Raw genomic sequence first — 17,702 nt, 5'->3', positions numbered from 1 at the left:
AGTAAAAATACTGAACAGCCTATACTGAGGACAAAGTTCTCAGCTACTGACTCTAGACTGATCTTTTTAGTTACATATCGTCCATTAATCCACAACTTGAAGGTTGTGGCTCAGTTAATTGAAAAAGGTAACCAAATTTTGACCCATTCAGCCCACATGTATCCACTTTTTTTTTAATAAGGAGATCATCAAAGTATTTTCTAATTTTCACAGGTGTCTCCTACATTCCTCTGGGCCTCTGGTCTGATCATTCTGTCATGGTGGGAAATGAGAAGATTGGCATGCTTGTTGCTAGTGAATGCAAGCTCACTGATATTAACCACCTTTTCATTTTGTAAGAGTTAACAAACCATCTGTTAATTCATTCAAGACTTTGGTTAGAGAATGACATCTAGCTCACGAGTCTATAATTGCTATAATGTACGTACCCTTTTCCAGTTAAGTAACAAATATTAGTACAGAATTTATGTATAAGTAGAAAGTTGTCAGTTGATTATTGAAACAAGAAACTGTAGCTGCACTTAACAGGATATTGCAACATGGGCAACAGAAAACACAGCGGAGACACTAAGGGTACATTCTGTGTATGGTGAGCAGCTCAGTATGGTGGGAGCAGAGGGTTCTTGAGTGGTGTAGGTAGGGTTAGAGCTGGAAATAAGGGCTCTAGGTAGTTATGTATACGGTTTTGGGTCCCTGTTGGTATGGTTGAACTTTTTTTATTTGAGGAGAGCAAGGCAGAGACTTTTATTTAGAGAGAAAGCGAGAAGACAGAGCTCCTGGCTCAAGCCAGAAGGGAACCAGAGAGTCACACTTTTAGCAGTATGAGTCCTCCTCCATAAAAGTGGCAATGGGCACAGAAGGGAGATGGTGGACGCTAGTGGTATTTTCAAGGAATAAAATACAAAATTAAATATTTCAGGGGGTGTGAAAGAGATGACTAACGTATTTTGGGTCTCTATGGCTCAAATATAGTCACAGTATCTACCAATTTCGAGTAAGCAGAAATTAATTCAATTGGGGATAATAAGTGGTGACCCAGACAGATTTGGATGCCAAGGAGTCATTAAAACAGACATGAAAACCTTAAGTCCATCAGGGATGACAGGGCTGCATATGCAGATCTAGACTAGAATGAAAAGTTCCCCTAAACCTGAATGAAAGCCTGGGTGGGTGCTCCGCCGTGCGCGTGGGACCTCTGCCATGCGGGTGGGAGCTCTGCTGTGAGCGTGGGACCTCTGCCGTGCGTGTGGGAGCTCTGCCTTGCACATGGGACCTCTGCCATGCACGTGGGACCTCCGTCGTGCAGGTGGGAGCTCTGCCATGACCGTGGGACCTCCGCAGTGCGGGTGGGAGTTCCGCCGTGTGTGTGGGACCTCTGCCGTGCACGTGGGACCTCTGCCATGCACGTGGGACCTCCGCCGTGTGGGTGGGAGCTCCGCCGTGCGGGTGGGACCTCTGCCGTGAGCGTGGGAGCTCTGCCGTGAGTGTGGGAGCTCCGCCGTGCGGCTGGAGCTCCATTATGTTTCCTAGTTGCAGGGAACACTATTCCCACAGAATAGCACGGTGTGTGTTGTGCCCCCTGGAGTGAGGGTACTGCCTTCAGTACAAGAGTGACAGCGTTACAGTATAATATCGTTAGTGCTTCTAGAATACCTTTCCCTTTTTCTTTTCCTTGCTTCTTAGATAGCTTTAAAAGTCTTTTTAGTATCCTGAGCATTTTGCATGCCTCAGCTCTCTCTAGGATTTACTGACACTACTTACACAGGTTCAAACTGAGATGTTCCTCCTTTAGTGTATCGTTCATGACTGTTTCACATCTGAGCAAAACAGCAACTTCCCAGAGTCCTTTAGCAGCTCTTTCCTACTAGGGTAATTTGTGACTATTTTATTAGAATGGATTTCCCATCATTCCTGACACAAATTGTTTTTCCTTCTTTCTTTTCTTTGATGTTTCCATCTCATAAGGTCTTAATGATGCAGATCAAGCCATACTTACCTTTTCCTGAAAAAGAAAACCAGCTCCACCTTGTCACCACCCAACGTCCCTGTGGCTCAGCTGAGGTCTCAGTTACAACTCTGTACATGTCCCCATTACTTTCTTCCTTCAGTTTCTGTTCTTTTTATGTTGTTACTCTTGTTTCTTAGAGTTTTCTCTCTGAATTTTACTCCATGTTCTGAATATTTCTTTTAAAGTGTTCTTGATACATGAGATCAGATGATTGATATTTAACATTGCCTGTACCACCTCTGGACTTTCATGTACTTTTGTACATTGCTTCCTGATTTTTTTCTTTTCTTTTCTAGCTTCTCCTCTCTGTCCAGTTCTGGCCATCCTCTTAGGCTCATTGCCAACCTGCTGGAAATTCCTTTCTGGGCCACAAGAACCACACCAGAGACTTGGAGTGTGGGGAATCCCTGCTTCAACAAGTCAGCAGGCAAAGTGGATGGGAGGGAAATTCCTGAATCAGAACATGAAACTCAGAGTTAGAAAAAATTAGGTTGCTTCTCAGCCCTCTCATTTACCAGCTCTGTGATATGGAAAAAAACACAACCTCCAAAACATTTGTTTTCTCATTTATAAAGTAGAAGGCATAGAATCAATGCAAACCAAGTCAGAGGATCCTTTTGATGAGATAGTATGTAAGACCGAATTTTCTAATCTGTATAGATAATAGGTTCTATTTTTTTGTTGTTATTATTTTTTATCTCTTTTCTTTTGACATCAGTGTTGAGAGATATGCTCCTGGTACACTCAGGTGGAAATTAGGAGGCCATGTACTACATGGAGAATAGCAGCTAGAGGATTACTGGTGTGGTGATAATCATTTAGCAAATATTTATCAAGCCCTTACTATGTCCCAGCTCCTAGTAATACAAAGGTGATTGTTATTGTCTTTGCTTAAATTTATAAGAGCTTCCGCACTTAGCTGCTAGTCATTTTTCTAATAATGTCGATCGCGTGACTCTTATGATACAACACCTTTCAATTATACCTGCATTTGTTCTCTCACCACTTATGAAGAGCTTGCTATTGCTGGCCTGCTGGCCTGCATGCTGTATACTGAACACACAGATAAAACACATCTATATGCATCAGCCCTTTCAACTTGGCCTGGGTTCCAATATACATGCTTTGCTCCACATGTTCCTAATGGCACTTACCTCCACTTGCCTGATTCCCACATACTTTTCAAGACTCTGATTAGATGAGAGGGAGCATCCCCTCCTTCTGCAAGCTGAAACAGGGCTGTGAGAGTGCGTCGTACTCTGACTTACTACTTGAGGCCAGTATTATGAGGCTGAGGGCTTGTGGAGGGGAGGCATCAGTGTCCATTCCTCCCACAGTGTCCAGGAGCAGCTACATGCCTTGGCACCAAGGCCGCTTTCAACAACTACAGAGAAGGAGGTAACTAAAAAATAATTACTGTAAGAGGTCTGACATCATAAAGTTCTGTTCCTTAATGGGGGGGGGCACCTGATGATGTCCTTCCAGAGATATCTGTTGACTCAGAGTTGAATGAGCATCAGCCTAGGGAGAGGTGTGCAAATGGATGAATTGAGAAATAACGTGGTTACTTAGGGAAGGGCCAGTGGCTAGAAGGGCAGAGAAGGAATGGCAAGATCAGACTTTAGATCTTATCCTAAATGCAAAAGAGTGTCCCTGATAGATCCCAAGGGAGAGAAATATAATTATATTGTAGTTCTCACTTGACTTTGGGTCTACTATAAGTTAAATAGGTGTTTCTCAATCATCAATCATTCTTTGTCATATTTATGTTCACCTATTTAGTTATTTAATATTTAAATTTCACTTTTTATAGAATTAAATTTATTAAAAGAGGAAATTTTAAATCAGTCCTCTACAGAGAAAATTGATGTCAGTTTCCATACACAAATTAAAAATAATTCATTTGGATATCAGCTACTTAGAACACTATGAGTTTTCTAGAATGCCCTCAGGGGCCTGAATCATACTTTGGGAAAAATTGGGTTACATAACTCTTTGTGGGTTAATCAGATTTGGTGCACTTATCCCCACTGATGATGGAATTATATTTGAAAATGCCTTCATTTCAGATAAGTACCTTACATTTATCCATTTTGAGCAGAAGCATTTTACAGCTCTTGGGAGATGCAACCTGGATCAACCAGGCTGACCGTCCCCTTTCTTGGTTCCAATTTGTTAGGTTTTTCTATAGGTATGCTTAATATTAATAAACCTCTGTTTAAAGAAAATTTTTGAATTTTCCTGTCTCTTGGATTAGAATGGAAAACTACTTCCTGACGAAAGGAACAACCGGATCATCATGGATGAAATTTACGACTATCATCAGGGCACGTATGTGTGTGACTACACTGAGTCGGATAATACGAGTTCGTGGACAGTCAGGGCTGTTGTTCAAGTGAGAACCATTGGTGAGTGAGGTTTTCATTTCAGGAGTTGAGATTTGAGCCCCAGTTACCCAACTGAAGCTACCTTCTTTTTAGAACAAAACAGTCACTTACTTGCAGTCACGTGGTGTCTTGAATGTGAGCAAAACATTGATTTTCCCTTTAGCCTAGATTCCATCCCCCAGGGAAGGTTTCATTCTGGACCACATTCAAGTTGCTACATGTTGGGTTTTCTACATGTTGATCCATGGTTTATTTAATAAATTAAAAAATGATATTAAATATTTATACACAGAATAAATGACACCTATGTATGTGTTGTCAGCTTAATACATGTGAATATTTTTCCACATGCCTAAAATCTTGCCTCTTCTTTAAAGAAACAAAACATTGTCCCTACAGCTTGCGGCCTGTCCCCTCACCCCTTACCACTGCCTCCCTTCCCAGATGTAGTCCAACCTTGTAGTTTATATTCTGTTTCTGTTTTTTAGCTTTTTTCCATTATAAATAGAAAATAATAAAATCCATTAATGAAATAAAATACTGTTGTATGTTATCAACATATAATGTTTTGTGTAATAAACACTTGGTATTATTCTAAGATACCATTTTGCCAATTTACACTCTGACCAGCAATGAAGAGATTCCCATTGTTCCCAAATAGTATTTGGCGTTATCAGATTTTTTCACTGGTGTCAAGTGGGATCTCTCTCTCTCTTTTTAAATCCCAGTTTACATTTCTCTGATTACTAATGAAGTTTATTATCTTGTTATTTGTTTACTGGTCCATTGGGTTTATTCTTCTGTGACCTGTCTATTTTTGGCCCTGTCTTCCCCTTGGGTCATTCTTGCCAGATTTACCAGTATCAGCATGAATACATTATATGAGGTAATTAATTTAAACACAGCCTTTGTCAAAGCCTCAGAGAGGCAGTCATTAATGCTTTGTGTTAAAGAGCTGCAGAGTGGTGGACTTAGCTTCTGGTAAATAAATTAACCACTTTGCCTCACCTTCTTTTAGTCTAAGATGCCAACTGCACAGAGCAGCTTGAGGCCAAATTCTATGCCTGCCTACTTCCTGGCCCTTGACTCTCCACTACTTCAGATGTCAGCAGTTAAAATTTTTATGAGATTGGTCCTTGGGAGAGAAGTCAGGATGCAAATAGCTCATGGCACCACTTGCCCACTCCCAGAGGAATGGCTTGCTCACTCTGGCATGATGACGTGGCCCATCAAATCTTCAGTGGCAGAATCTGCTTTTCTCTCTCCCATAGGATGCCTGGCATCTGCCGCCTCTGTTCCAAACAAGGCTTCTCTGTCACCACTCCAGCCTTCCTCATTTACTCACTCATTCTTTCATTTATTTGTTCTCATACATGCAGATGTTGAACATCTAATACGTGCCGGGGGCTGGGCCAAGGATGTGAGAATGAGGTCCTGGAGACTCTCTGTGGCCTCCTGAGCTTCCTGTTCTGTGGGGCAGGCAGAGAGGAAACAGGCTTTCACAAAATAATGCATATGGGTGCCCACCAACCCCCAGCCTGGGCACGCCACATTCTAGGGAGAACTGAGGGGTGAGGACCACCTGGCCCAGGAGAGGTGGGAAAGATGCATTCCTGGCAGAGGGAGCAGCACGTTTGATGTCCGGGAGACAGGAGAGGGCATGGGGCAGTTCAGGAAGGAAAAGAGCAGTTGAGGGTGCGTCTGGAAGCTGGCCTGGCATCACACTCTCCTAGTAAGTTTGGACTTTGCCAAGGAACAATGGGGCACCAGCGAGGTTCCAAGCAGGAGAGAGTCATGAATAGACTACATGTGAGATAGATCACTCTGCCTACTGTGCAGAAAATGGATCTTTGGGAGCAAGAACAGAGGCAGGGAGAAGAGTTAGGTGGCTGCTGTGGTCAAGCAGGGAAACGCTGATGGAGGCTTGAACTAGGAGTGGCAGTGGGGATAGACAGAAGCAGGCAGACTCAAGAAGCATTTAGGAGGTGCATCTGAAAAATTTGGGAATTGGGAGTGAGGAAGAGGAAAAAAGGAGGGGTCCAGGATGAGAGCTAGGTTTCAATTGGACAATTTTCTGTAATACACTGTCATACACTGCCAGAGGGTGGGATGGAATCCACGAGGGTGTCTGCGGGGGCGGGTGGGGGTGGCAGGTGACTCACGTTCTCTGGCGCTGTCTCTGGTGGCTCTTGGAGTGGATTCAGCTGAGGTGATGAAAATGGCTTTATGTGTACATCAACAGAACATAAGGATGGATTTTAAGCGGAAGATAAAAGAAAGAGGGATATAAAAGATGTTTTGGTTTCCTGGCCTGGAGAAGCTAGTAAAGGTGGCACCATTTAATGAGACAAAAGGCTAACAAAGAAGAGAGTCTGAGGAAGAAATTAAGTATTAGTCTTGAAAGGACTTTTAGTCATTCAAATTATAGTAACAAGTGGGTATTTGGAGAAACAAGCCTGGAGACGTCTGGGCTGGAGATGGGAACGGGAACATGGTGACATGATCTTGATGTGCAGGGGCCGCATGAGGGCACCTAGGGAGGGAGGGTAGAGGGAGGGCCTGGGACTGAGGCCGGGAGCACTCCAGGACTCAGGAAGTGGGCAAGCGGGGGATCCCCAGAGCAGATGGATGAGGCGCATGTGGACAGAGGACTGTTCCAAGACACGGCGACTTAAGGGTCTTCCAGTTGGAAGGCCTGAGATGTTATCTCTGGCTTTGGGGAGAAGAAGGCCATTATTCATATTAGCAAGGGGACATCATGAAGGGCAGGAAGGAAGTAAAATCGGTGGTGTAGGAGAAACACCATTTCAAAGGACAAGACCTTTCATAGGGAAGTGGCCTGGAGAGTGCACTGCACCCCCCAGCAGTAGGTAGAGTGAGAGGCCCGTGGTGGGGAGGTGCAGGGAGAACTGATACTCACAAGAGGCCCAGAGGAGCGAGCCCCAGGTACACAGGGGAGGGAGGGTACACGTGGAAGGAGGGCAGGGCATGGACCCAGAGGAGGGCCCTCCTTCCAGGGGGCCTGGCCGACAGCGCACTGCTGAGAGTATCGCATCTGGAAGACTAAGCTGTACCCAGTGGTTTTCGGGGCAGGAGGGCATTGGTGACTTTAGCCAAAGCAGTTTTGGTGGAGTGATGGGGCAGAAATCAAACTCCGTGGAGGTGGGGGAGTACCATGAGCGGTGGCACTCTTTAAAGAATTCGACCGGGAAGGAGGGAGAATGAGTGAGGCGGGGATGTGAGGTGGGGTGATTTTTCTCTCATTTAAGATGGAGAGGCTGAGTGTGAACAAATGCTGATGGGAAGAAGCTGAGAGAGAGACAGGGACAGAGACAGAGACAGAGACAGAGACAGCCAAACACCCAGGAGAGGAGTGTGATTGAGGCAAGCAGGTGCTGCAAGCCGGAGAGTGTGACACCCAGAGCCAAAGCAGCGGGCTCTCCTTTGTCAGGGTGAAGGGACATCTTCCGGAGGACAACTGACAGTGAGTGAGGCATGTTGGGAAGGCTGTGGCAGAAGGCTGGGGGACAAATGGTCAATGAAGGACTTGACTCGCTTTGGAAACAAACCCGGCATTTAAGGATTGCGGGGTTGGACGCCAGGCTGGCTGACTTGGGTGGGTTCTTGGGTTCTCCTTCCTGCTGGGTTACCCAGCCGGCGGCCCCAGAGAGCGGTCTTGTAGGAGAAGCTGGGATGGGAGCTCGTCTGCACAGGGGAAGAGGGCTCCTGTGGAAGAAAATGCTCCCAGGTGGCACTGATGTATCAGGAAGTTTCCCTAGTGTCCCCAGCCTGATGTCACCTGCTGTTTGTGGAGGCATGCTTTTCACATGCACACTTAGGTTTCTAGCCTTATAAACATAAATAAAATTTGGGAGCTTCAAAACATTTAGATCAAAGAGCGACCATGCACTCACAGCTTTGGCAAGTGGGCCTTTAGGTTTCTCAATGCAAATAATGATTTTTTCCTCTTTTAGTGAAAAACACTAATCTCAAGCCAGATATTCTGGATCCCACCAAGGACACACTGGAAGTCGAACTTGGTAAGGTGGCTCTTGCTGTCACTCGAGAATGACACTGTGCTTCTGGGAGCAGGTCTAAGTAGGATACAAGGAAAAAAGCATCAGGAATTCAAGTCAAACAGAATTGGTGTGAAACTTGATCCAGCCACTGACTAGTTTTGTGAACTTATTTAGTTAATCTTTCTAAGCCTCAAGTTTTAAAATCTATAAATAGGCAATAAATAACTAAATAAAAGAGAGAAAGACAAATACCGTATGATTTCACTTATATGTGGACTCCAAAAAATAAAACAAATGAACAAACAAAACAGAAATAGACTCATAGACAGGGAGAACAGACTGGTGGTGGCCACAGACGAAGGGGCAAGGGGAGGGGCCGAAATAGGTGAAGGGGATAAAGAGATACAAAACTTACAGTTTTGAAATAAATAAGTCATGAAGATGAAAAGTATATCATAGAGAACATAGGCAATAATATTGTAATGTCTTTTTATGGTGCTAGTTGGTAACTATACTAATGGTAAGCATTTTGGAATGTATAAAATTGTTGAATCACTAAGTTGTATACCTGTATAATTAATACTTTATACCAACTATGCTTCCACAACAACAAAAAAATCCTAAACTGACCTCCTAGGGCTGCATTGAGAAATATAGGATAATGTATGTTATGTGGCAGGTGCATTGGACATAATCAATAGATTTTAGATTCCACCCAGGAGCAGGTGGTCACATATATCAGGTCTGTTGTTTAAGTCTATAAAATTACCCGATTTACCAACTTGAGTAACGTTAACCTTTATGAACATGGAGTTTTAGTATATTTACGCAAAAATGCTACAACTCTTGCTCAAATAATTTACATTCTGAAGTAGTATCTTCTTTTGGGTGGAGGGGCCAGATGACTCTCCTATGGGCCCCTTTTATTTTGGCAACTTCAATAAATATCTACATCTTTCCACAAAGCCAAGTAAGAACTTCTCTAGATGCTCAAATATTTATAATTACAAAGAAATGTAAAAGTGGATATTATGGTAAAAGACCACTAGGTGGCAGTATCAGAGTATCCTGATTATAGAACTGGGGCTAGCAATATGGGCATCATTAGAAAAGAGGAAAGAAGGAAAAAAATTAACTAATTGGAAATAGCCATGTTAATATGGTATCAATGAGTTTCAAAGTACTACAGGGATGGGGGAAATATTAAGTTGCAAAGATGAGTTTTCCAATGGAGTCCCTAACCATTTCACAGTTAAAATGTTGAGTTTGAGGCAGAGTGTATTTGGACACCCCTCACAGAGAAAATGGGTCGAAAGAGGTGTACAGCATGCATACCCATTCAGAGTGCATTGTTCAAGAAACAGCTGAATATATAAATAATTTGTCCTTTGAAGTACAGTAATCTCATGATTTTCATTTAATATGCAAATATTGGTTAGTAAAATACTTCTTATTGACACACCTTGTACTTCAGTAGCAGCGTGGGGAGACCAGCTGGTCCCTGAAATATCTTATTTTCCTGGTGTTCATCCTGAAACCACATCAGAAATCTTAGTGCCTGGACCATGCTAATCTTCATTTTCAGAACATATAGTCACAAGTTTGAGATATAAGTATTGCCTATCAGAGGCAAACACACCTGGTTTTATTTGTTTCTGAATGAGAGGTAGACATTTGGTTATTTCTGGCACACCTGTTTTACCTGCAAATCTGACTGCATTAGGGAACAGTCTTCTGGCGGAGCCTTCCTGCTTCCCAGGACAGAGTATTCTCATCAGCTTCCTTCCTGTTTTCTGTGGCCCCTTTATTTTCAGGAAAGCCTTTAACTCTTAACTGCACGGTGAGATTTGGCTTCGAAGAGCACTTTAAACCAGTGATAAAATGGTACATCAAAGATTCTAATCAGGAGTGGGAAGTCCCTGCACCTGAGGGGAAAAGGTAAGAAGGAAATTAGAAGACTGTATTCTTTGCAATCCACACTGAATGTGTTCAACTTCAAAACCTCTAAAATGTACACAGGGAAGTGAACACACACACAGGGAAGTGAACACACACACATGGACTTGATCGCCTGGCAACTAGCACCAACTAGTGGTGGAAATGAAAGTACAGGAATAGAAAGTGCGTGTTTTTTTTTAAACACTGGGCAAATGCAGTTTTGGACAGGGCCATAGAATGAAATATTTAAGTGGTTTTAAAGCTCATTGTGTAGCAACAATCTGATGTGGCTGCTTTAATATCAAGCAGAAAAGCAAGCAGATACCCCGACCAAGGCTACCTGAATAGAAGCATCATGTCCAACAAATGGGAAAGGATGCTGTCCCCTTCACCTTTCCATGTTCCCCAGTGTCATCCAATCACAGTGGTGCGGTCAGGATCCAAATTTGTGGTCATCAACACCCAGAATGTATCCAGAGGAGATCACACAATAAGAAGTCTGATAAAAGATATGTGGAGCGAGGAATAGTTGAAAGAATGCAACCCGGAAGAGGAGACGCAGAAGTGGGGTATCTTTCTCTAAGTACTTGGAAGTTATTAATGAGAAAGTGGACTTAGTGCTTTTGCTCTCTGGAGCACAGAATCTGGATTAGTGGCTCAATAGAAAGGAAAACTCTAGACTTTAGGAGCTATCCAGTGGCTCACCAAGCTAGACTCCAGTCCCAGGAAGAGTTTAAGAGCTTGGATCCAATTTGTCATGCATGTCACTAAAGGATATAGTCCCTCATTTTTCTGAGATCTGTCCCAAAGTAATAGTCTATGTATTAAGCACTTCCTTATGACTTTTAAAACATTTCAATGAACAAATAATATCATTTTGAAAAGTATACATAACTACAAAAAATAAAGGACATATTTTGATATCAATAATTAAACTTAGCAAGGACTTCTAAGACAAGGGAGGTCATGAGGGTCCATCTTAAGCTGATATTGCATCAGAGTTCAGAGTAGTTGAGTGTGGTTAAGACAATGTGCTCTGACCTCACATCCGCTTGTACTTGAATCTCTGTTTTCCACCTATTGGCAATCATATAATCAGAAACTCTTTTAAGTTCTTCTAACACCTCCTTACACTAGTGGATGCCACAACTCTTCCGAAAGCTGAACTGTTGGCTGCTTATAACTGCTAATGGGTATTGATTTATGTAACTGATTGAGTGTGGTACTTTCCCTTTTTCCTAGTGTTAAATCCACTTTGAAGGATGAAGTCATTGAGCGTGTTGTCTTCTTGAAAGAAGTTACTCAGCATGATCTTCGTAGGAAGTTTATTTGCTTTGCCCAGAACTCCATTGGGAACACAAGCCAGTCCATCCAACTGAGAGAAAAGAAAGGAGGTAAGCCTGGAAGGCTGTCCCAGAACACAGGCAACTGATTTTACCTGAGAGGAGAGGGGCTGTCCACAGAATGGTGATGATGATGAGAAAATGAGCATCTACTAGACACCAGACAGTGTTCTGAGCACTTTGCTCATATTAACGCATGAGATACTTTGACCAAGGCCCCACAACTAGTGAGTTTCATGTGGGTGATCCAGAGCTGCTCCTGTTGCCTAATACTCTGTACAGGGGCTGTGTTGAAGCCTGCCATTCATTCATTCACCCACTCATCCTTTCTCTCTACAAATACCTAAAGGGCATGCCCTATGTGGCATGTGTTATACTAGGACCTGGCTTCATTTCTGCTTTTTCCTTTACTGGCCTCTGAATCCAGAGAATGTGATGGCTGGGTATTGGAGAGTTGAGTAGAGAAAGAATAATCTTGCTCATTGCTCAGAGTGGTATGTGTGTATCACCGATCATAGCCTTTTAAAGCTGGAGTGGAAATTCTTGGTAAGGAACAGCCTTTATATTTCTTTAGGAAGACGCTCAGAGATGAAGTTGATATGAGCCATTCATTCCATTAATAGGTGAATGTAGAAAAATCAGGTTTTGAATGTTTGTGAGGCTTAAATGAGACAAAATTTGTGCATGGCCCACCTCAGTAGATGGCTGTACTATGGCTTCCCTTGGTAGATGCATGTGGAAGTTCCCACGAGTTGGGTACTGAGGAGGTGAACCAGATGTGGCTCTTGGCTTCAGAAAGTTTGGACTTAGCAGAGGCTTTAATGCATGAAAATAATTTATAATATGCAATAAGAGGGATGCAAATGGGTTGTGTGGAAGCTGAGGGGGGAAAATAAATGAAAATGGCTATGATCAGTTTCCCAGCTGGAAGTGCCTATCCCCCTGGTTTCTTTCAGGTTCATTGTAAGAAAGGTCCCTCAAAAAGTGATGTAAGAAGTTTCCAGTCACAGTGATTTTGATTAAATAACAGGGGAGGAAAAGGCAGTGGCCGGGTCCCCACGGTCAGCCTGAGTGTGGTCTTGTCCCAGGATTGCTGGTCTGCATTTGCTCACGGCTGCCGTATTTTCCCCAGTGGTGCTTGTATACATCCTGCTTGGCACCATCATGACCTTGGCAGGCTCGCTGATGGCAGGGGCTCTGCTCTACACGCACTGGATTGAAATAGTGCTGCTGTACCGAACCTACTGGAGCAAGGATGAGACGCTCGGGGGTAAGGAGAACCCAACTTTTCTCTGACTTTTCCTCCCAGAATTGACTTAGAAGGAGGAGCTCAAGAAACAGATGTTTCCCGAAGGATAAAGCCACGCCCCCCAGGCTCTGAGTCCTTCATCCAGGACTGGCAGCTTCACACCTGGGAAGTCTAGGACCAGGTGGAGAAACAATTTCTTTCCAGTTACCTACCAAGAATCTTGCCGACAATGCTATTGTAGAACATGTTGGGCTCGAAAATAATCTCACTACTAACTGAATGCAATGTGGTAAATGGCTTAACATCTCTGTGCCTTAGTTTCCTTCTCTGTAAAAGGAGATTGTAACCACAATCACAGTGCACGCTATGAGGGCTCATGGAGTTAAGCAGAACAGCATCATGCACATAGCAAACGCTCAGTACCTGCCAGCCATTATTATCACTTGAGTTCTGAGTGCATGCCAGTCACATACACTAGTGACTTTAATTGTCACAGCAGTCCCCTAAGCCAGTCAGAGAGACGTGAAGCCATGTGACCGAAACTAACTGCCAGGTGGTATTAGAGCCTAGCACTTGGTCCAGGCAGTTGGCTTAGACCCTGCATATTACAGTGCTTAGTCTCACCTGTAAAATGAGGGGCTTGGATATGGCACCAGTCCTGAGAAGTGTGAAATTCTGTGAAATGCAAATACTATAAATGAAGTATCTGTTTTCTCATGAGATAGGGTAAAGCGCTTATGAATGTTTGCTTCTTTAGAGAAGAAGCTTGCCTCGTTTTTCTAGTCCTGGAGGTCTCTAAGGTTAGAGTGCTTGCAGTTTTACTGAGTGATTCTATTGCTTGGGAAGAGCAGAACCCCTTCTAACAGAATCCAGGGAGGATTACCTACCTGAGTGACATCCCCTTTCCCAAGCCAGCCCTTTCCCCACCCGGTGAGATTAGTGGCGAGCTGGCAGATCTCCAGGGAAAGGCCAAGTTACGAAATGTATCAGTCACACCTTTTTGCAGGCCCTTCATTGAGAATACAGACTAGAAATCCTTTAGCCAAGAATGTTTTTGAGATTTATTTTTTAAATTAGCTTTTAGTGTTTTTGAATTGAGCAAGTTATCAAATCAATGTTTTAATTGTTCCCTTAGATGACGTCTTACTTTTTTTCCTATAATGTTATTTATCTTAGGATTTTAGAGCTTGTACAGAAGCATCAGTCAACTGTGATGCATTTAAATGTGTCCTTTCTCTTCTTACTTTGCAGAGACAGCATTTCAGTAATCGGATGAACCTGGTTTTCAAGCACAGTGATTTAGGGCCCTCTGTGGCCAGTCTGATGTTTTTTAACAAAATGACTGTTTCCTTTGAAGTTAATATTGAATATCCAAACTTTCAGAGAGGCATAGACTGTCAGAATCGTGGGAAATCCAAGAGATTGCCTTACACTCCCACTCCATAATTTTATTACTAAAGAAGTGTAATGTTTCTAGATTGTAGAAAAACCTTAGCTTGCTGGAGGTTCCCAGGGATGTGAAAGGGATTGAGGTGGCTGTGGTGTGTTACACAGTCAAACTGCACAGGCGCCCCCTGCTGGCCATGCCGTGAGCCTCCTCCTTCCCACCTGAGCAATGAGGAGCTTCATAGATGAGGGTCCCCTGCCTTGGGCCTTTGGCAGCTTCCTCTCCCATCTCCAGGACCTCCTCCCTCCCTTTTCCTTTTCTGTTGCTGGCACTTCATCTGCTTAGGCCTCTTCTGAGGTCCACCCTGAACATGTATGCTGCCAAATTGCTGTTGCTTACCATTTTTAACAATACTATTAGCCAGGAATTGTGAAAAGCACTGGGATATGAGCCAAGTGTGTGTCCATTTCTAAAGCCAACTTCAGGGATTTTCTTCTTCTTCTAGGTATTTAGCTTTTTAGCACATCCCAGTAATCAATGTGCATTTGTAACAATGTAGTCAACAGAGGCATATGAGACTTAGAAACATCCTAAAACAAGTTCCATAAATATAGTTTCCCATCTGGAAGGGGGGAAAAGGGGGGAATGTTTACTTATGTTGCATGTGTTTTGAGCCAGACACTGAGCACTTCATATACATTATCCCATGCAACCCTGACAACAGTCTGTGGGGGAGTTATTATCTCGTCTTACATTTGGGGATTCACATATAGGTATATGTGCTGTCAGCTGGCTAATGTGCAAGGCTTGGTCTTGGTTGTGATTTGCTCTGCTGGATATCACCGTGCTTTGATGTAACAGTCTTCTTTGATGTGTAACTAATGAGACAGCAACACTGCAGATGCAGAGAAAGCTCAGAGGAACTCTGAAGTGCATGTAATCTAATCACATAAGGCCCCAGCTGTCTGATCTGACCTCAGTGAAAATTCAGGAGTGCTTCATAATTAGAACTTGACTCTGCTTGGACCATCAATGCCACAGAGCAGAGTGATTTTGAAATGAACACAGTTGCTGCTTTTAATTTTTAAACTCAGTTCAGTAAGGATCCTTAATCTTAATTCCTACCCATTTACCATATGGTTTGAGCATATGTAGGAACATCATGAAAGTGACATTAGTGACAAATATGTAAATGGCTTATATTTTCTGTGACTCCTCTTCTTTAGATAAAAAGGTATTCGATGCTTTCGTATCCTATGCAAAATGGAGCTCATTTGAGAGTGAGGCTACTTCACCTCTCAGTGAGGAACACTTGGCCCTGAATCTGTTCCCTGAAGTTTTGGAAAACAAATTCGGATACAAGCTGTGTTTGCTTGAACGAGATGTGGCCCCAGGAGGAGGTAGGTTCTGCTGCCTAGAGAAAATGCAGAGTACAAAGGAAGTCCAATGCAAACACTAAGTTTTTCTGCCATTCTTTCTGTTGGGATACATATCTTCTGGAAGGTTCTATGAGCTTAGAGCATCTTAGGCAACAATGCAGAAAAACATGTGTTGCAGAGGTATGCTCCAATATCAAAAAAGTCCATCTTCAGAAAAAAAATGTTGGGCCCTAGGGAGGCCTTTCAGAACAAAGATCTCTCTCTCCTGGTTCCTCAGCAGGAAATTTTCTCTGTTGGGCCAAGGTGTTCCCCTACTTTCTAAGACTCTGCTGGTCACAGACCCTGGGTCCAGCTATGGGCATGCATGAGACATGGAGACCTCGTCTCCTCTACCTCAGACACTCCACCAAGGAGTCTGGGACATTCCAGGCCCCTCTATTTTCCCAGCCCACCTTGATCCAATCAGATTTGCTGAGGAAACAGAGCACCAAGGGAGGATATGGAATTGAGAGTCACTAGCGCTGGAGTTTATCTTCAACTGTCAATTAAGTTGATACAGCAAAAGCAACGTGGTAAACCATGTTTCCTTTCCTCCTTGCTGAACTGCATCCATTGCAAGGAAGCCTCTGGGTAGATTGGGGAAACTCAGGGTTATTGGAACTCATGGATAATAATAACAATTTCAAGTGATTACATTCTTTATTTTCAGTGTATGCAGAAGATATCATGAACATTATTAAGAAAAGTAGAAGAGGAATATTTATCTTGAGCCCCAACTATGTCAATGGACCCAGTGTCTTTGAGCTACAAGCAGCTGTGAATCTTGCCTTGGATGATCAAACACTTAAACTAATTTTAATTAAGTTCTGTTCCTTCCAAGAGCCACAGTCTCTGCCTCATCTTGTGAGAAAAGCTCTCCGGGTTCTGCCCACAGTCACTTGGAGAGGCTTAAAATCAGTCCCTCCTAATTCCAGGTTCTGGACTCAAATGCACTACCACATGCCAGTGAAAAACTCTAAAAGATTCATGTGGAACCATCTTAGAACTATACTAAGAAATGTTTTTACTAGGAAAGACTCAAAAAAGCAGACACCACTGGGAGGAACTCCCAGCCCAAGGAACGGTGAGAAGGGCCCCGAGCAGCCTTCCCTCTGGCCTCCGGCGGCTGGAGATGTTGATGGGAAGGACACAGAGCAGCAGTGGGGCTGATGTAAAATGGAAAGTGTTCTGCCAGCCCCATGCAAGCCTGGCAGGAGCTGGAATGACACTGAGGCTGTGGGCAGAGCCTCTGATCTCCTGGAATGACAGAGGGAGGGGGCTCCTCTGGACATTTGCACACATTCAAGATGCAAGGCCCCCGAGGTTTTCCTAGTGGCCTGTGCAGTACCAGCACGTACAGCCACTTTTGCTTTGTGACCATGGACTATCATGTCTACTGTGTATGCACATACAAATTTATGTACATTTTGCAATCAAATAAATATTATTTTGTTAGAAATGAGTGACTTGGACTTTGCCTGACCCTTCTCTGTAAAGAAGACAATTTTTACTCCATGTTGTCTCATTAACTCTGGGGCACAGAGAGCAAGTAGGAAAAGCAGAGGCTGGGGGGACAAGGAGCAGACAGGGCCATGGCTAGCTTCTGCTGTGTCTTCATGGAAAGCGCCCCACTGAGCAGATGAACTGGAGGGGGGAGCCCCTTAAATCGAGCCGGTGTAGCCCTGTGCAGGACATAAGGCTTGGGGAGCAGAGTAGGGTTAATTTCAGCTTCTCCTTGTCCCTTTGGCCTTTGTGCAGGTCGTGGAGTGTACACCTTGCCACAGAAGCAGGGACCAGCTAAGCTAAAATGATGAGGCCAGTGAGGGACAGACTAGCAGTTACTTACAAAGTAGAGAGGCAGTGTCAGGAGTCAGCAGCCAAAGTAAGAGTCTGGGAAGTAAATGCATGCATACGTTGGTTAACAGACAGCAAGAACAGAGGTGGAAGAGAGCT

At 43.6% G+C, this 17,702-nt stretch overlaps 1 protein-coding gene across 2 annotated transcripts in view; it reads left to right on the top strand.

Annotated features, from left to right (window-relative positions):
* Positions 1-17,187, top strand: part of IL18RAP (interleukin 18 receptor accessory protein) — a 28,111-nt gene extending 10,924 nt beyond the window's left edge. For both annotated transcript variants that reach the window (XM_036907405.2, XM_057496887.1), the window contains 7 exons: positions 4,266-4,416; positions 8,370-8,435; positions 10,229-10,352; positions 11,595-11,746; positions 12,828-12,965; positions 15,558-15,731; positions 16,420-17,187. In XM_036907405.2, coding sequence (XP_036763300.2) covers positions 4,266-4,416; positions 8,370-8,435; positions 10,229-10,352; positions 11,595-11,746; positions 12,828-12,965; positions 15,558-15,731; positions 16,420-16,919 — 1,305 coding nt within the window. In that variant the 3' untranslated portion in view covers positions 16,920-17,187. The remainder of the gene's footprint in view (positions 1-4,265; positions 4,417-8,369; positions 8,436-10,228; positions 10,353-11,594; positions 11,747-12,827; positions 12,966-15,557; positions 15,732-16,419) is intronic.
* Positions 17,188-17,702: the final 515 nt, after the last annotated feature.

The sequence above is a fragment of the Manis pentadactyla genome, chromosome 2 (assembly GCF_030020395.1).
Source record: "Manis pentadactyla isolate mManPen7 chromosome 2, mManPen7.hap1, whole genome shotgun sequence".
Taxonomy (NCBI): Eukaryota; Metazoa; Chordata; class Mammalia; order Pholidota; family Manidae; genus Manis; species Manis pentadactyla.
This window is presented reverse-complemented; position numbering and strand designations above follow the sequence as displayed.